This window comes from Jaculus jaculus, chromosome 1 (genome assembly GCF_020740685.1).
Source record: "Jaculus jaculus isolate mJacJac1 chromosome 1, mJacJac1.mat.Y.cur, whole genome shotgun sequence".
Classification (NCBI taxonomy): Eukaryota; Metazoa; Chordata; class Mammalia; order Rodentia; family Dipodidae; genus Jaculus; species Jaculus jaculus.
The window spans coordinates 324,308,337-324,329,027 of record NC_059102.1 but is presented as its reverse complement, the minus strand read 5'-3'; the positions used below and the strand labels follow the sequence as shown (position 1 = coordinate 324,329,027).

The window sequence follows — 20,691 nt, the reverse complement described above, 5'->3', positions numbered from 1 at the left end:
CAAAAGTTTGCTCAAAACAGTAAAAGTGACAATGTGCTTAAATATGAATTCTTATGTATGCATGAAATGAGTAATACAGCAAGGAACAAACAAGAGGAATTAGGTTTATTTTGCTATTACATAACCCGCATTTACTTACTTTCATGTAAGTCAGTAGAGTTAAAATGGAATTGGGGGGCTGGAGAGATGGCTTAGTGGTAAGGCATTTGCCTGCAAAGCCAGAGGATCTGGTTCCACTCTCCAGTACCCACATAAGCCAGATGCACAAGGGGGCACATGCATCTGGAGTTTGTTTACAGTGGCTGGAGGCCCTGGCATGCCCATATTCATTCTCTCCCCCACGCCCCTGCTTCTTTCTCCCTCTCAAATAAATAAATATTTCTGGGTAAACAGTACAAAGCATTCTTTAAACATATAAATGAAATGCTAAAAGAGAGAGAAAATGCTTTATTCATAACTGCTAAAGAATGGAAGCAATAAAAATGTCCCTTGATAAGTAACTGGAAAAATATGCAAATTGTGATATACCTAGATAATTTAATATTATTTGTTAAAAATGAGCTTTCAAGAGAGAAGAACTTCAAATGCATATTACTAAGTGAGAAGGTAATCCAAAAAAGCTACATACTATATAATTCCAATTATCAAAAAATAAGTTTATTTTGAAAGAACACAGAAAAACAAGAATAATTTCTTCCTTTAACACAACCAATTTCCTTTTCCTATAGTACCTAATTTCCTACACTTAATCATAATATATTGTAAAATCTGATAAATGTCATAAAAGTCTATGACATGCAGTAACCCAAAAAGTGAACACACTGGGTGCTCTGCTGCCTCTAACTAATGTCAATGTAGTCGATATGAAGATATGGGATAAGGTCTGTAATGAAATACTCAAGAGTTCCACAGTAAGGGCCCGGCTTGGTGGCACATGCCTTTCATCCTAGCACTTGGGAAATGGATACAAGAGGACTGTGAGCTAAAGACCAGCCTGGACTACATAGCTAGATTCAAACAAACAAAAAAGAATATTTAATTTTAAGCTTTTTAAATGATTTCTTGGCTGGAGAGATGGCTTAGCGGTTAAGGTGCTTGTCTGCGAAACCTTTTTAAAGACCTAGGTTCGATTCTCCAGGTCCCACATAAGCCAGATGCACATGGTGCACATGTGTCTGGAACTTGTTTGCAGTGGCTAGAGGCCCTGGGGTGCCCATTCTCCCTTTCTCCTTCCCTCCCTCTCCCTCTGTGTGTGTGTGTGTGTGTGTGTGTGTGTGTGTGTGTGTGTGTGTATGTGTGTGTGTGTGTCTCAAATAAACAAATAAAAACAAATCAGAAAAAAAATGATTTCTTGATAAGCAACAGCAAATCTTTACCAACTGCTCTTTAGCACCTTCCTCTTCCTCACACTTTGTGTAACTCGGTGATTTTTCTTATTGGAAAGATTAACTCACAAATAACTCTGTGATAAATTTCTACTTTCGGCTGGAGAAATGGCTTAGCAGTTAAGGTGCTTGCCTGCAAAGCCAAAGGACTACGGTTCAACTCCCCAGGACCCACATAAGCCAGATGTACAAGGTAACAAATGCATCTGGAGTTTATTTGCAGCAGCTGGAGAGCCTAGCGTGCCCATTCTCTCTCTCTTTTTCTCTATCTGCAACTCTCTCTCAAATAAATAAATAAAATTTAAAAATTTTGAATTCCATTTTCCCATATACAACCAAACATGTTTTTTTAATATTTTATTACACATAAAAATCTTGCATAACAAGGCGGGCGTGGTGGAGCATGCCTTTAATCCCAGCACTCGGGAGGCAGAGGCAGGAGGATGTCTATGAGTTTGAGGCCACTCTGCAAACACAGAATGAATTCCAGGTCAGCTTGGGCTAGAATGAGAGACCACCTCAAAAAAATAAATAAATAAATAAAAAATAAAAAAAATCTTGCATAACACAATTTCATACACAGCCCCCCTTATTTTCTTCTAATTCCTAAACTACATATAATATAAAACACATCTGTTTAAAAAATGCTTTTTGCTACAGGGTCTCATATAATCTAGGCTAGCCTCAATCTATACCCAAGACTGTCCTTGAAATCTTGATCCTCCTATATTTGCCTTCCTAGTACTAGAATTACAGGCATGTGCTACTACACCTGGCCCATGTAGGGGAAAAACAAAAAACCCTGTCTTATATCTATCAAACAGCTATGAAATTACGACATGAACATCAAAATTATCAATTTCCTACAAAAATATCCTTTTGGTATTTGTGTACTTTGAAAGTCCTTTCTTGAACATAAAATATATACTGAGCTTATAATTTTTGGCCTAGAATTCTAAATATCAATATATAAGAACCATCTGTGGGCTGGAGGTATGGCTCAGACAGTAAAGTACTTAACATGTAAACCTAAGGACCTAAGTTCAGATCCTCAAAAGCCATGTAACTGCCTGGCATGGCGGTATACACTTGTAATTCCAGCACAGGAGGAGGAAACAAGCAGAGCCCCAAGGCAAGCTAGCTAGCTAGACTAGCCAAATTAGTGAGTTCTGGGTTCCATGAGAGACCCTGTCTCAGTAAATAAGTTAGACAGCAACTGAAGGAGACACTCAACATCGACCTCTGGCCTCTACATGTGTGCATGCACGTGAACATGCACACGAACATGCACACATGCCACAACACACATATGCCAAAACAGAAAGAACAAACAATAAGAAAATCAATCATTGCATTATTTATACATAAATTTAGTTGTGTGTTTTAGGATACGTTCTACACAAATGCCAACTGCAAGTGTGTACTTATAGATGCTATACATGTACATACAAAGCAGGTGTATCAGGTTGGTAAGGCAAATTAATAACAACCACAAAGCTAAATAACCATGATGCCGAGAAGATTGCTCAGCAGTTAAGAGTGCTTGCTTGTAAAGCCTGCCAGCCCAAGTCCAATTCCTCAGCAACCCTCATAAAGCCAAATGGGTATTCATTTGCATTGGCAAGAGACCCTGGCACATACTCACACATGCAAATAAACTTAAAACAAAACACTTTAAAATGTAGTATGTTGATAGATGAGAAATGCACCTAAGACTACAATTAATATATCTGGTAGCAACAGAGCTCTGTTTCTAGAATCATATGGGGCTCAAAGCCAGATGGAATGAAGCACTCTCTAACTCACCTGTGTACATAATGGAGCTGATGAACTGAGTCAATTGCTATCACCATCTCAGCCAAGTAAAACCGAGCCATATCTTCGGGCAATCTATCTTCAAATTTGCTGAGCAGAGTAAGCAAATCCCCACCAACATAATAATCCATAACCAGGTACTGTGAACAAAAATAAAATGTGCTTGATAAATACGTGGTAACAATTAGCATAGGCAATGTATCCTAAGGTCCAATACTAGGCCCTATAGTAGTTAGTAACTTACGTGGTTAACTAAACATGAAGTATAAAGTATGTAATTATTAGCATCTGTAACATCTATAAATTCCAAATAGCAATAAAATAAATTTTTTTAAATTTGGTGCAGAGAAATTTTTGTTTTTGTTGGCTTTGTTAAACTTTGCAAAGTAAGTGGCATTATCACCTCTGCCTACTATGGAACATAGTTTTACCAACATTTTATTTGTAAGACTATACATTTTTAAATCTCAAAAAAATAAAAAGAAAGGAAAAAACCCTAATAATATATAATAATTCTTTTCTGGGGAAAAAAGGATATTAATTTTCATCATCGACACATTTTCTTATTTCCTCTTGGATCAGCATGAACTTTATTGTAACCAGGACCAGGCTATAGATTTGTACTTGTAAACAACCATTATGTAGGATGTAGCAATTTCTACTATGTTTCTCTTCCCATTTATTGAGTTTAGTACTTCTAGAACAGATTTTCCTCAAGTATATGAAAAGAGGATACATCTAATTTTTTATATGGATATGTATGTATTGTGTGTACCAAAAACAAAAGATAAAGAGTATACATTACAATGTTCACCAGGTTTTCTGGGTTAAGTGACATGTGCATACGTTTATGTGCCACTTAGCATGGCTTTAAGAAGATTTTGACACAGAATGGAGATATTTCAAAGATATCACTGAGTTGGCATTTTGATTTAAAGTAATGAAAAAATTTCTTATTACAACACATAAAAAAGTATAAGCACTAAATACTTTTTAGACCAAAGGAACTAATTTCATATACTTAAAACCTTGAAAATTAGAGAAAATATATTTCAAATTCTAGTCTATAGCTTACTTGCTGTATATACTAAGTATAATGATTAAACAACTCTATCCTGAGGCTTCAAACAAGCTAGTGCAATATAATAGAATTCTATTAACATAAACAGGTTGCAAGAAATGGGGATGAAGGCAAAGAAGGAGCTCTTATCTCTTTAAAAAAAGTACTCTGAGAACAGAAGCAAGCAAGAGGCAAATTTTAGAGTACAAAAAAGTCCTATTATATAAAATCTATTATTTGTGTATACGAAGTCATAAACATAGCCAAGTGACAATGAGGATCACTCAAAAGGATATACTCAGGGGATAAAGAGCTGAAAAGCCTCTATACCAAAGGCTTTTCTCTTGACAGGTACTTTGTTCTTGTCATACCATATTCCAAATATCTGTGAGTATCCCACCTACCAATAAACTGTTAAGAAAAGAACAATCTGTGGTGATGTGAATGTAAAATATCTTCCACAGCATCAAGTGTTTCTAATTAAGCCTCATATGTAGCCTCCAGCTAGTGGAGCCTTTGGAAGAGGGAACCTGCTGAAAGAAAAATTAGGAATACTTTTATATTCATCATTCTAATTGCCTGAGGTATCATTTTATATTTAGCTATCATATTAGTCGTTACCAAAGAAAAGTTTCAATAGGGAACACTGAAACTTTGGAAGGGAAAGTTTTTGTGGAATTTTAGATGTATTAAGAAGAAGCAGGGAGCTGGGTGTGGTGGCGCACGCCTTTAATCCCAGCACTTGGGAGGCAGAGGTAGGAGGATCACTGTGAGTTCGAGGCCACCCTGAGACTCCATTGTGAATTCCAGGTCAGCCTGGGCTAGAGTGAAACCTTACCTTGAAAAACCAAAAAAAAAAAAAAAAAAGAAGCAGCAGCAGCAGCAGCAGCAGCAGCAGGGCTGGAGAGATGGCTTAGCGGTTAAGCGCTTGCCTGTGAAGCCTAAGGACCCCAGTTCGAGGCTCGGTTCCCCAGGTCCCACGTTAGCCAGATGCACAAGGGGGCGCACGCATCTGGAGTTCGTTTGCAGAGGCTGGAAGCCCTGGCCGCCCATTCTCTCTCTCTCTCCCTCTACCTGTCTTTCTCTCTGTGTCGCTCTCAAATAAATAAATTAATTTTAAAAAAATTTTAAAAATAAGAAGCAGCAGCCCAGCAGTACATGGATAAAGGTAGAAAACACATATCTATTCATCTACACAGGGCACAGACCACAAGACAAAAGCATGATTATACCAAAACCAGTTTTTTAATTATGTATGTATGTATGTATGTATGTATGTATGTATGTATGTATGTATGTATGTATTTCTTTTGAGAGAGAGAAAGGCAGATAAAGAAAAAGAATGGGCATGCTAGGACCCTCAGCCACTGCAGACGAACTCTAATCACTTGTACCACCTTGTGCATATGAAACAGGTGTGTTACTGGGGACAGGTCTTAGGGTTGATTAGTCAAGCCACCTGGGTGTTCAGAGTTAGCTGTGCCATGCTTTCTCCACCATGATGAAACTGCCCTCAAAACTATAAACCTGAAATAAACCCTTTCCTCCCATAAACTGCTTCTGGTCATATCTTGTTCACTTCTCCCCAGGAAAAAAGTTTATAAGTTCAGTCTCTTTTCTTTATTTTTGAGAGGGAGGGAGAGAGAGAAAATGGGCTCGCCAGGGCCTTTCAGCCTTTGTGAATGAGCTCGAGACATGTGCGCCCCTTTGGCACGTGTGCAACATTGCATGCTTGTGTCGGTGTCATCTGGCTGTGTGGGACCTAGAAATTCAAACAAGCATTCTTAGGTTTTGCAAGGCAAATGCCTGAATGGCTAAGCCATCTCTCCAGCCATAAATTCATTCTTAATTCCACAAATATTTGTGAGTACCTCACTGTGGTGATATCACACTTATATAATGAGAATGTAATGTATAAATGAGAACCTATTACCAGCAAACTGACAATCTGAGGAGAAACACAAAGTAATTATCAACTTCAATACATTATAGTTTGACAAAAGTAAACATAAGGGGTTGCTATAAATTCTTAAAAAGTCCAAAGCTGGGCCGGGCATAGTGGTGCATGCCTTTAATCCTAGTACTTGGGAAGCTGAGGTAGGAGGATCGCCATGAGTCTGAGGCCAGCCTGGGACTACAGAATGAGTTCCAGGTCAGCATGGGGTAGAGTGAGACCCTACCTCGGGGGAAAAAAAAATAGTCCAAAGCCGGGCATGGTGGTACACACCTTCAACCCCAATACTTGGGTGGAAGGGAGTGAAGGGAGTTCGAGGCCACTCTAAGACTACAGAGTGAATTCCAGGTCAGCCTGGGCTAGAGTGAGACTTCATCTCAAAAACCAAAAATAAATAAACAAACTCAAAGTGCATAAGGTTCTCCTTAAACGAGTTTAAATAAATATAAACCAAGAGCTAGCATTCTTAAAATAAATCAAAGGGGAGAATAATTCTAAAATAAAGAGCACCTACAAACTGGTAAGAAGATGGACAATCAAACCAAACTAGGCTGAGGACATTCGTAGAAAACTATCATAGCAGGAAGCACAACCAGCCAATTAGCACATACTTAACTTCAATGGTAGTCATGGAAATGAAACCAGGAAATACCATTTTTCACCCATCTGATTAGCAAAAACCCCACTGCAGCTTTGGGAAAAGTAACAGGAAGCAGCGCCACTGTGACAAGATAAACCACAATCCTTTGGAAAAGCACTCCCCAGCACCAAAACTTGACCTATGCAGTTATGGATACAGCTCAGTTTGTAGAATGCTTGCCTAACATACACAAAGCCCTGGAATCATTCCCCAGTAACACATAAATGGGGTACAGTTAGTTACATGCCTATAACCCCAGTCCTTGGGAGGTAGAAGTTCAGTTCAAGCTCAATCTAGGGCTAAATAGCATGTTTAAGGCCAGCCTAGGATACAAGAGATCTGTCCCATATCCCCTCAACAAATTAAATATGATTGATCCTTGATCTAACAGTACTGATCTTGAGAATCCAATCCAAACCAAAGTTCCAACCTGTGGTGGTGATACAACCTGTAATCAGAGCACTTGGGAGACTGAGGTAGATGGGTCCTAAATTCAATCAGCCAAGGCTATCATAAGGAGACCCAGTCTCAAAAAAACAAACAAGGGCCTGGGAAAATAGTTCACCAGTTAATAGTACAAGTTCAGCCCCTGCTTGCAAGCACCTTTAACTGCTGAACCATCTTCTCCAGCCCCCAAAATGTAGATTTTTAAGCAATGCATCAATCCACAGTGATAAATAAATCTATCTACAACAGGATATACTATTGGGAAATTTTGATTTTCATTATCGAAAATGTTAGGAAATTATCATGATAAACACTATAATTTTTTTTAAAGATTTTTATTTATTCATTTGAGAGTGACAGAGAGAGAAAGAGGCAGATAGAGAGTGAGAGACAGAATGGGCATGCCAGGGCTTCCAGCCACTGCAAACGAACTCCAGACGCGTGCGCCCCCTTGTGCATCTGGCTAACGTGGGTCCTGGGGAATTGAGCCTCGAACCGGGGTCCTTAGGCTTCACAGGCAAGCGCTTAACCACTACGCCATCTCTCCAGTCCCGCTATAATTTTTAAGCAAATACTTGGTATGTGTTTAAATGTAATCTCTGTAGTCTTACGAATTTTGCTGATAAATCTACATAAACTGCATCTCCATAGTATATTTAGCCCTAAAATTTTACATAATTATGCTAAGTCCAACTCAGGTATCATTTCACTCAATTTAACAACTGAACAACAAATACATGCAAAGCCAACTTCAAAACACACTACTACATATGATTTATATAACCCAGTATATTATAAAAGAAGTGTCACAAATCACTACTTATTCTTATTAATTGCCATAAATGCTCATTTTCTTTTCTTCTTTATTTTTCAAAGTGCTGCTGGGAATCCACAAAATTGGTTTTATACCCACGAATGAATCACAACTGGTAGTTTGAAAAGTACAGTATTACATTCTATAAGCATGTAAGGGATATAAAGAATTGTAATAACACTGTTTGAACAGCTGAAACCTGGCTTAACATCAGACAAAGCCCATGACTATTATAATTACACAAACCTTTAATTGTATTTTAGTTGAAGATAGTAGGGCTGGCTCATATCATTTATTTAATTTTTCCTAATTCTACCTATAATTCAGAGGAACTGTACATGTAACACCAAAAAAGTAAAGTTAAAATGAAACAAGAAATATTAATTCCAACTAGAAAACTCTAGCAATGACTATTTTAACATGTATAATTTCAGCACAATTTTAAGGCATCAGCTGAGCCTCAAATAAGTGAGGCAAACAAGGAATGGCAAAGGTATTAAAAACAAGATGAATACAAAGAATGTTCAAAAGCAGACATCCAGGAGACTGGGGAGATTGTTCAACTAGTAAGAGAGCTTATTACAAGCATAAGGACCTGAGTCTGGTTCCCAACACCTACATAAAAAGCTGGGCACATGGGCTGGAGAGATGGCTTAGAGGTTAAGTGCTTGCCTGTGAAGCCTAAGGACCCCGGTTCGAGGCTCGGTTCCCCAGGTCCCACGTTAGCCAGATGCACAAGGGGGCGCAAGCGTCTGGAGTTCGTTTGCAGAGGCTGGAAGCCCTGGCACGCCCATTCTCTCTCTCTCCCTCTATCTGTCTTTCTCTCTATGTCTGTCGCTCTCAAATAAATAAAAAATGAACAAAAAAAAAAAAAAAAAAAAAAGCTGGGCACAGCCACACACACACAACCTCAGTGCTGAGAAGGGTTGTAGAAAGAAGAATCATTGGGGCTCACTGGTTAGACAGTCTGTCTAAAAACACCTCCAGGTTCAATGACAGAGCCTGTCTCAAGGAGACAAAATAGAAAAGCAATAGAGAACATATCATCCTCCTCTGGCCTCAGTATCAGGGAAAGAACATCTGCATATACACGAACATACTCCATACAGATACAACACATACATCAACAAAAGAATGGACATCTGGTTTTGCTTTGTTTTGTTTTTTTTTAATAAAATATTATAACACTGAACATTTTCCCCACTGTGGTGTGGTGTGTGTGTGTGAGTGTGTGCGTGTGTGTGTGTTTGAAATGGAACACAAGGCCTTGTATATGATAGGCTTGTGTTATCTCACTAAACTGCACCCCTGGAATGTTGATCCTTTTTCTTGTTCTGTCCACTTCCCTTAGTGATCTTCTTGGGTTCCTCATTTCTGTTTTCTGTAAGCACACCTGTTTACACATTAAAAATTATTCTCGGATGATTATGTATACCGTGTATTTACTGTTATTGTCACGAGGTGTTAACCAAGTTTTTCTGTAAAGAACCAGAAAATAACAAGATAATAGGTTTGGCAGAAAATTAAGAATTTAATGTAGGCACTTATGTAAGAGATAAAATAGGCTGGGGAGATGGCTCAGCAGGGAAAGGCCGTCTTTACAAAGCCTGCCAGCTTAAGTTCAATTCTCAAACCACCCATGTAAGTCAGACACAAAAAGTGGTATAAGCATCTGGCATTCACTTGTAGAGTCAAATACACACACACAAATTTAAAACATTTTAAAGATATAACTAATTTCTATGTGTTTCTCCAGTTTTAAAATCAACTACTGTTGCTCCTCCTGAGGTCAACTACCCTCAACAAATGAATGAGTTTATTTTCCCTGGACACATTTATTCAGCTGTTGTAATCAAACATGATTCAGTTAACACTGGTAAATGCCTTTTTTGCCTGTCAAATAAATGAGCTTCTCAGAAACTTAGTACGGCCTGTACATTTTTCTGTATATGAGGAAATGATGCTATGATGAGGTCTTCTGTTTTAAATTATCCAGTATCTCTGATCACTTTTTCCCCTCTAAATTGAGAATGTGATGATGAATAGTAGTTAATCTGGCAATGTACATGTATATTATATTCTATCAGTAGCACAGCTATAGTGTAGTTACCTAACAACCACAATGCTTTGCTATTATTAAATACCCCCACTGTCCTGGGTATTTGTATGTGCTTGCCTCAGCAAAATGGGACAAATGTCTGTAATCCCAGTGTACCACAGCAATGAGAGGCAGGGCCAGGAGAATCGGGAAGCTTGCAAGCAACAGCAGCAAAGAGATTGTGTCTCAAGAAGGTAGAAAGAGAGGAAGAAACATAACTGAGGTTATCCTCCAACTGCCACATGTATGCCACAGCAAGCACACACCCATACATACATTATACACACAATACAAACACAAATAATAAAAATGGAAAAAACTTAAAAGCGTATTTATAAACTACTCATTTTCATTATTCTGACATGATGGATATGTACTATTAATAAAAATAACAATGAGGGGGCCTAGAGAAAGGGCTCAGTGGTTAAAGGCACTTGCTTGCAAAGCCTGCTGGCCCAGGTTTGATTCTTCAGCACCCATGTAAAAAATGTAATATAAGTATCTGGAATTCATTTGCAGTAGCAAGAGTCCCTAGCATGCAAGCAAACATGTGCATGCGTGTGCGTGCACACATACACAATTTTCTTAATGTCATGGTATAGCAATATGCATAAAACATAAAATGTTATCAAATTATAAATGCCTCAGCAATTTGTAGACAATATACAAATCAATTGTGATCTGACACAACTTGACATATGATTGAACTGTAAAATTCAGGGCTGGAGAGATGGCCCAAAGGAAGCACTTGCTGAAGCCTGCATACTCAAGCTCAACCCTCATACCCCATGTAAAAAAAATAAAATAAAATAAAAGTTATGATATTCACGTCACAAAGTAGCATTCTTTATATTTTTTCTTCAATTATTAAAAATGTAAAAAGCGGGCTAGAGATGGCTCAACAATTAAGGTGCTTGCCTACAAAGACTAAGGATCCAGGTTCAATTCTCCAGTACCCATAAAAAGATGGCACATGCATATGGGGTTTCTTTTCAGTGGCTAGAGGCTCTGGCATGCCCATTCTCTTAGCCACTCTCTCTCATAAGTAGAAATTTTTAAAATATTTTTAATGTAAAAAGCATTCTCATGCCAGAGAGATGGTTCAATAGTTAAGAGTACTTTCTTTGCAGGCATGGAGGCCTAAGAGACCACTTAAGTTCGATCCCCAGGACCCACATAAACTGGGCATGGCCACTTACATCTATAATCCCAGTCACATAGGGAAGCAGAGACCTGAGAATCATCAGAGCTAACAAAAAGAAAAAAAGAAAAAAAAAATTGGCAAGCTCACAGACCAGAGTAACAGACTATAGATCAAATAAGAGTGGGAAAAAGAGCAATAGAGCCCGATATTCAATGTTCCTCTCTAGCAAGTAGGTGCACCCCGCCACAGATGAGTGCACAGAACACCACATGGGCACATACATGTGCCATACCACAAACATATATACACAAGCAAAAAGAATAATTCTCATTGTACAGAGTTTGCACTACAAGCTATAGTTTGCTGAAACCTGATCTATAAAGAACCCCAAGGCATACAATGTTACTCTCCAAAGCAACAAACTCATATATCTAACCCACTAAGTGGCTCACACGACAATTCAAACCCAACATATAACAAGTTAAATTAATCATCTTCTCTTCTAAATGTCCTTTTCCTGCTAGTCATGTTGGCATGTGCCTGTCATCTTACCATCAGGGAGACTACGGCAAGAAAGCATGAACTCTAAGCCATCTTGGTCTATATGATAAAACCTTGCCACCACCCACCATATACCAAAAATGCTTATAAAACAAACAGGCTTAGCAATTAAGGCATTTGACTGCAAAGCCAAAGGATCGCAGTTCAATTCTCCAGGACCCACGTAAGTCAGATGCACAAAGGGATGCACGCATCTGGAGTTCATTTGTAGTGGCTGGAGGTCCTGGTCTGCCCATTCATATTCTCTTTCTCTCTCTCTTTCCCCCTCTCCCTCCCATTTCTCTCATAAATAAATACATAAATTACATTAAAAATAAAACAAATAAGCAAGCCTGGAAACAAAAACTGGGTCAGAAAATGAAGAGCTTTGAACTTGGATGTGGCAGTTACCTATATTTTAACCTCTGACCTTATTTTCCTATCTGTTGTTTCTCTATTCATTCTTATTTATGCTTAATTGGTAGAGCTTCTAACAGTTTGGTTTTCCATTGATCTCTTCCTCAGATTTTGTGAAGCTCCTAATGTTAATGTAAATGTGTTCAATTTAATATAATACATAGCCACTTGGAAAAACATATAAAAATTTTAAAAACAGAGCACTATTATAAAATATATTAGAAAAATCATGGAAAAGAAATACTCCTGAACACATGCTATAGAAGTTAACCAAAGGAAATTAAACTAGATTGGATGTGGTTTGGTTTATTTACTTAAAAGCATACACAATTTCAATGGAAAGCTATCAAATCTTCCAGAAAAATTCCCATATCAAATGTACAATACTCTGTAAAATGAAATGACTTTTCTATTTAAACTTTTTCTATTTAAAAGTTAAATGTAAATAAACTTAAAAGAAACTAATATTAAATTCTATCAACAAATTATTAGTAAGAATACAGAAACAAATGATTCTTACTAAGTTATTGTCATCCTGGAAAGCATAGTGCAAAGTTGTTATCCACTTATTGTCTCCATTCACTAACACATCCCTTTCTTCACGAAAGCATGCTGTCTGAAAAGGAAAGAAAAAATTTTAGAGAACATATTATAAAAACCTAGAAAACATTACATGAATAATTGCTCAAAATATTTATTATAATTGTTTCTAGTCTAGAAAAGGAATATATTCATTATTATATGAGTTTTCAGAAACTCAAGTTTCAAAACAAAATTTTGAGTGCTGGAAAATAATTTATATTTTAAAACCACTTTTATGGTTCAAAACAACCAGAAAAAAAAATGCATAGAAAAATTTAACAAGCTATCACCTTCATTTTGCTGTATTTATTTCTGATCTGTTTAATGACAAAATATAGGCATAGGCTTCCTAATCCTATCCCATTCCCCTACTTTATCCCTGATAGCTCCAATAAAGTAAAGATAGTATAGAGACCACTAGCCATAAGCTTTGACCACATGTGTGTACAAAAACAACAGAATTGAACTGGTTTAAAGTTTTACATAAATGTTATAATGTTATGTAACCATTTGCGACCTTTTTTTTTTTTTTTTTTTTTTTTGAGGTAGGGTCTCACTCTGGTCCAGAATGACCTGGAATTCACTAGGGAGTCTCAGGGTAGCCTCAAACTCATGGTGATCTTCCTACCTCTACCTCCCAAGTGCTGGGATTAAAGGCGTGTGCCACCACGCCCCACTATAACTACTTTTTACAAGTAACTGTTTCCATTTTAACTGCTATGGTATACAATTGCTTCAGTGTACCTATTTTTTGCAATCAATATTGAAAATAAGTTATTTCCAATTTTGTATTATCATAATATTATAATGAATACATATGTACAGGTATACAAGAGTTTCTCTACAGTTAATACTTGAGAAAAATGTAGAAATGCCAAATAGGAGCAAATTTCAAATTTACCTGTGATAGTAATTTTTTCTTCCTCAGCACTAGATCTACTACTAATCCCATGTTTTCTCCCCACATCCTCAATTCTATTTGTCATTATTAGATTTTTAGGTGGATGCTAATAGCTGTGAAATTATGTTTCGCTGTTTTTAATTAACATATTCCTAACTATGGGTAAAATGAACATTCCTAAATCTTTCCATACTTGAACACAGAACCCTACCTAATTTTTCTTAAAAGCCATGCCAACCATATTGTATACATACTGCAGACACCACATTATTTTATTAATATAAGTACTTTGTTGGTGGTAATGTGTGTGTTAGTAGGGATTAACTCCAGGGACCTCACAAACACTAGGCGTGCTTTTTACCACTGAGCTATACACCAAGCCTTACAGTAGATGCTTAGTTACTACTATCTATAAAGTAAAATAAGTAGCCATGATATAAGAAATAATTGACACATACAATTAGCCCTAATATTTTCATGTATACCCACAAGACTTACTTGGCCAGGTAGAACTGACAAAGCCAGGCATTAATGGCAATACCAGAGTAGACAATAAATGAAGTAAACCTAAATCACCTGATATGACTAGTTTTACCTGTCAATTAGAAAGATTATCAAAACATGATATTATGCTCTTTAACTGACTTTAAGAAATAAACAAAATCCTGTGATCTGCTTACTATTAAGTTCTGTGTTATCATTTAACTTACCTTAAGGTAAGAATTTCTGCTAACAGTTCAGAGACTGTAAAGGCTTCCGGAGCCTAGCAGACTCCTTTTTCTCCTGGCTTTATCATCCTGACAGTGATCTGAAATTTTACATAAATTCTAGCTATAACCTAATAAACAAAATTGCTTTTATGACTGATGACAACAAACTAAATAGAACTACAAAATTTTTAGTTTAAAAAAAAAAACAGAGGCTGGAGAGATGATTCAGTGGTTAAGGCACATCCTTGCAGAGCCTAACTACCCTAGGTTTGATTCTCTAGTACCCAAGTAAGCCAGATGCATAAAGTGGTGCATGCATCTGGAGTTGATTTACAGTGGGCAGAGGCCCTGACACATCCATTTTCTCTGTCTTTCTTCTCACTCTGCTTGCAAATTAAGTTTAAATAAAATATTTTTATTTTAAAAAGGTTAAACTGTGAATTCTAATCTATCTTCAGCTGTTTAGTAAAAACTAACTTTTAGGGCTGGAGGAATGGCTTAGCACTTAAGGCATTTGCCTGCAACACCAAAGGACGCAGGTTAGATTCCCCAGGACCCACGTTAGCCAGATGCACAAAGGGACCATGCATCTAGAGTTCATTTGCAGTGGCTACAGGCCCTGGCATGCCCATTCTCTTCCCCTGACTGTTTCTTTGTCAAATAAATAAATAAAAATAAAATATTTTTTTAAATAACTTTTAGGGCTTGAAGGATGAATGAGTAGTTTAAAGGTGCTTGCTTTAAAGCCTGACGGCCCAGGATTGATTCCCCAGTACCCATGTAACGCCAGATACACAAAGTGGTGCGTATGTCTGGAATTTACTGGCAGTAGTAGAGGGCTTTGGTGCACCCATTCTCTTTTTTCCTCTTCTTTCTTTTCCTTTCTCCCCTTGCAAATAAATAATTGACTTGAAAAACTAGCTTTTAGGTTGCATATGGTGGCACATGCCTTTAATCCCAGCACTCGGGAGGCAGAGGTAGGAGGATGAGTTCGAGGCCACCCTGAGACTACACAGTGAATTCCAGGGTCAGCCTACACTAGAGTGAGACCCTAACACAAAACTACAACCCCTCCAAAAAAAACACTTCACAATGACCACATACAAGGGGCTCCTAGGTATTACAGAGCTCACTCAGATTTAGTCACACTCTCAACTGAATTTCAAATTCTAACCAAACATTTTGATTGCCAGCATAATGCAGTTTTTATAAAAACACTTCTATATACAGAAATATGTTCTTTTATAAAATACATTTTTATTTATTGGACAGAGAGAGAGAATGGGCATGTTAGGGCCTCCAGCCACTGCTAACGAACTCCAGACATGTGCGCCCCCTTGTGCATATGGCTAGCATGAGTCCTGGGGAATTGAGCCTCAAATTGGGGTCCTTAGATTTCACAGGCAAGTGCTTAACTGCTAAGCCATCTCTCCAGCCTCAGAAATACTTCTTTTCGTTTGTTTGTTTTTCGAGGTACGGTCTCACTCTATCCCAGGCTGACCTAGAATTCACTATGGAGTCTCAGGGTGGCCACGAACTCATGGCAATCCTCCTACCTCTGCCTCCCAAGTGCTGGGATTAAAGGCGTGCGCCACCACGCCCAGCTTAGAAATATATTTTTTAAGTGTCATCCTTAGTGGATACTTATATTGGAGAAGTTAATAAGTACTTCTATGCAAATTATAGCAATTCTTCAAAGCTGTCACATTCCACTTTCAGAAGACTCATAAACTACATTTATCAAATAAATAATTCTATACTGCACATGTGTTTGTGCATATGCCTAAAGCCAGAGGTCAATGGCTCTCTGCCACATATTTTTTGAGACAAGGGCCCTCACTGAATGTGGAGTTCATCAATTTGGCTAATCTAGCTAGCCAGCAAGCCACAAGGACTCTCTTGTCTCTAGTACTGGGCACACATAGCTTTTACATGGGCTCTGGGGATCCTTATACTTGTGCAGCAAGTACTTTACTCACTAAGCCATCTCCTCAGCCCCAATTAAACTGTTTTGTTTTTTTTTTTTAGTATAACTAAGAAAAAAATTATTTAACATCTATAATTGACAAGTGTGTTAGAAAAAAACACACTTTTACATATTATGAGTTTAAAGATCAATTTCTCCAACATTTATAAAACACAATTTTTTTGGAAGCAATAGTTTTCAAAATTTAAATGCATCTGTCCCCCCATCTTCCACTCTCAACTCTGGTTTTCCACTAACAAGGGGTTAACTTTGGGGAGTGGTAAATTGTAAAATCCACAGAATATGTACAATCTTTTCATGTAAAAAAATCATTCTAGTATCATTTCAACTGTAGTTTACACAAACTGGAATGCCTCAGGCAGCCCACAGTAGTATTTCTGATTAAATAATCCTACCATTCCTTTCATTCAATTGTAAATTGCATATCCTTCCTGGGGGATATAATTACCTGTGACATACTATTTCCTCTCTCCTTTTCTTGAAGTTTCTCTTCTTCAAACACATCAAGTTAGTTGTGATGAAATAATAAAGTGTGTTAAATGTAGTTTCTAAGAATTCACACTATACATAACTCACTAAAGTACTTCAAGATACATGTGTAAGGATTTTGCTACACTCTGAATTATTTACAAAGTAAAAAAAAAAAAAACTAAATGCTTTTCGATGTTTTTAAATATAAAAGACCCTTACCTCAGCTCTTTTTAGCATTTCCCACTTATTCAAAATTTTCATGGCAAATACTTTATCTGCATTTTTTAGTTTTACTACAGCAACCTGCAAAAGATAAAGGAAATACAACTTTTAAAGTAGGACAAATAATACTTCTTTCAGTCATCCATTTTCCTTTTTTCTCTCTGTAAAAAAAAAAATACCAATTATTTCAATGAAGTTCAAATTTAAAATCCTAAATTAAATAATGTCAAGTAAAGAAGGTACATTAGTAAATGTATGCCAAACCAGTAACTACTCAGGAACACAACCAGCAGTTGCTTTTTTATACATTACACGCTCCTTTCCAAGTTTTCTATCCCAGAATTTAAAATCAGCATCTACTATTACTGAGCTATTGACCAAAATGTCCAATATGCTAGACATAGACCTTATTAGAGAACGTACACCAAACTCCAACATGATGCTACAGGAATGCCAGCTACCAAAACAAGTATGTTATGTATGGAGCAAGCAAGATGAAGTAAATGGAAAATGATTCTATTTTCCATTCCACAAACTCTTACAATGACCCTGATACACATATACTCCTAAAAGCAGTTATAACCATTTTTTAAATTTTATTTATTTATTAGAGAAAGAGAAGGGGGGAAAGAGAAAATAAAAATGGGCACGCCAGGACCTCTAGCCACTGCAATCTAACTTCAGACACATGCATCACCTTGTATATCTCGCTTATGTGGGATTTGGGGAATCAAACTGGGTCCTTAGGCTTTGCAGGTAAGTGCCTTAACTGCTAAGCCATCTCTCCAGCCCAGAGCAGTTACAACTAAAAGACTGTACCCATCCCTTCTAACAGCACTAAAAAAGAAATGAAAAACTATTGTATTTTGTATTTCCAGTTATAAATCATAAAAAACTCAAACATAAACCAGTATGACCCCATTTTCAATGTCAACAAACTGATGACATTTCTACTGTCTATCACTGTGTCAGTTTCATTAAATAACTTTTAAAATATATTTTATTTATTTATTTGAGAAAGAGAATGGGCACATCATGGCCTCCAGCCACTGCAAACAAACTCCAGATGCATGTGCCCCCTTGTGCATCTGGCTTTCATGGGTCCTGAGAATTAAACCAGGATCCTTTGGCTTTGTAGACAAATGCCCCAATCACTAAGCCAGCTCTCCAGCCCATTAAATAATTTTTTAAGGGCCCTTCCAACTTGTTGGATTAGTTATAGGGCTGAACAAAACTACAGAAGAGAAAATCAGTTACTGTGTGATAATATTTCCAATAATTGAGAGGCACAGGCAGGGAAAACAAGTATTACATTGGATAGTTTGGATATTAAGTGTCGTCCCCCCCCCAGGTCTATGTGGCAAAGGGTTGGTTTCCCCTCACCACTAGCATGGCACTCTCAGGAGATAATAAAAGTGATAGGAGCTTAGAACTATTTGGGTATCATTAGGTTGTTGGGACAGATCTCTGAAAGGGTTCGTGGAAACCAAGACTCTGCCTCTTCCTCCCTCCTTCCCCTTGTTCCTTCCTTCCGATGTCTCAGACATCATGATAGACTGATTCTCCTCAGGCCCAACAGCAACAGGACAAATTGATTATACACTGAACCCTCAAAACCCATGAGCCAAAATTATTATTATGTTATTTTAGGTATTCTGTTACAGTAATAGGACACTAATTAATACACTGTATGCAGGCTTTACTTTTAATCTTGTCATGTGTGGACAATAATGGGTCCTGACAGGCTCAAGTCTAATGTAAAAGTGGTTATATAAGATTCACTGAAAGGGGGAAAACACAAAGTAAGCTACTCTGTGGACTCTGAAATCAATACTGCACCATGGAGACATACATGGACAAACAGAAGCAGTAAACTAAGCAAGCCTATCATCAGACAGAGAAAAGACAGGGCAACTGTCATGTATGCCCTTGGTATTGTGGTGTCGGGAAGAATGGTTGGAAGGCTGATACCTTTCCTCCTCAAGTCAATATGTGAGAAAAGTACTCCTAATCCTGTCTATTTCACCAATTTCCTATTCATATGACCTGAAGACAATTGCTACTCAAATAACTGGTACCAGTATTGTCCACCAACATAATACATTAAGTGTTCAAATGCCAGGCACTATACTGAGTTTTACATGGGTCTACGATCTCTTAATTGCAACACTAAAACCCAAATGTTTGTAGTAACTCATTGACAGTAGGTGCTGACACCACAAGATATGATTAGTCTTTTAATCTCAGTTTAAAGACAAATATGCATCACTTCTCTCCATAAATAGTAATGTATTTGTTTATGGAGTGATGTACCAAACCTTGTGGCTGAGTAATGTATAAATTACATTATGTGCACTAAGTTATCTCTCCAAACTCCAAAACTACTGGAACAATACAACATCTCATTATGCAAGTTCATGTTACGAGTGATGATGCTAATACCTACCACTTAACACTCAAAGAGTTAGCACTTACTGAGGCTGTTCAGGAAGACTGCAACAACATAGAGTCGACTCTGAAGCCAAACTACATGGGTTTAAATCTCAGTTTTATCACTAGCTGTATAATCAAGGCTAAAAAAAAAAAAGTTGCTTTTCAATACTTCAGTTTTCTTATCAACATATTAACAATATTTTATCTTGTATGTAGTAAAGATGAAAACAATATGTGTATAGAGCACCTACCACAGGGTCTGACATTTAGGTGTGAGGTGTTACTGTGTGCCGGGTGCTACTCAGTGTTCCAATCTCTTCACTACCATATGCTCTACTATTACTACTAGTATTTAGGAGCCACTATATGGCACCATTTCTTCCATTTCACTAATAATGAACAAAGCAAACTTTTCTTCAACTTCTTTTAATTTTATATCTAATACACATACATATTCATGGAAATAGAAATTCCCACAGTCGAAAATATCCATATGCAAATAAAAGCTAAGTTCTAATATTTATGCCTTTCAATAGAAAATGTGGAAACTGACTTAAATGTTCTAAAAAGATGAGACTGACTAAATATCACAGAGCAATCAAGATTATTCACATACAGGCAAAAATTGGTATAAAAATGTTCATAATGTTAAATGTAATTAATTATTAAAATTTGCATAGTTTGAATATATTTTCTGTATCTATACATAAGATATAAATTTTAAATTTCCATGCCATATGTTTACCAAGAAGGGTAAGTGCCAAAATATTAAAAAATGGGCTATTTTAAAGAGAGTTGATTTCTATTTACCTCTGTACATCATCTGTATGAAATTGCAGAATATGCAGCATGGAATAGAATCATGTGGCAGACTGCATACGCCTCATCTTAGTTATGACATGAACATTTGCTAGGTAAGTAGCATAATTTAAATAATAAGGACATGAGACCAACTGGATGCAGAGGGGAAAATGTACTCAAAATTATCATGTAACAGTCTCATGAACTATTTAAAAACTTTTTGGGAATGAGGTGGGATACACATAAATAACATTCAGGAAATATTTTGGA

General features: G+C 37.1%; 1 protein-coding gene across 11 annotated transcripts in view; it reads right to left on the bottom strand.

Moving 5' to 3' along the window:
* The window catches only part of Cdc42bpa (CDC42 binding protein kinase alpha), a 296,605-nt gene that overhangs the window by 196,894 nt on the left and 79,020 nt on the right, over nt 1–20,691 (bottom strand). For all 11 annotated transcript variants that reach the window (XM_045157818.1, XM_045157767.1, XM_045157782.1 and 8 more), the window contains 3 exons: nt 17,185–17,268; nt 12,835–12,930; nt 3,192–3,340 (listed from right to left, as the gene is read on the bottom strand). In XM_045157818.1, coding sequence (XP_045013753.1) covers nt 3,192–3,340; nt 12,835–12,930; nt 17,185–17,268 — 329 coding nt within the window. The remainder of the gene's footprint in view (nt 1–3,191; nt 3,341–12,834; nt 12,931–17,184; nt 17,269–20,691) is intronic.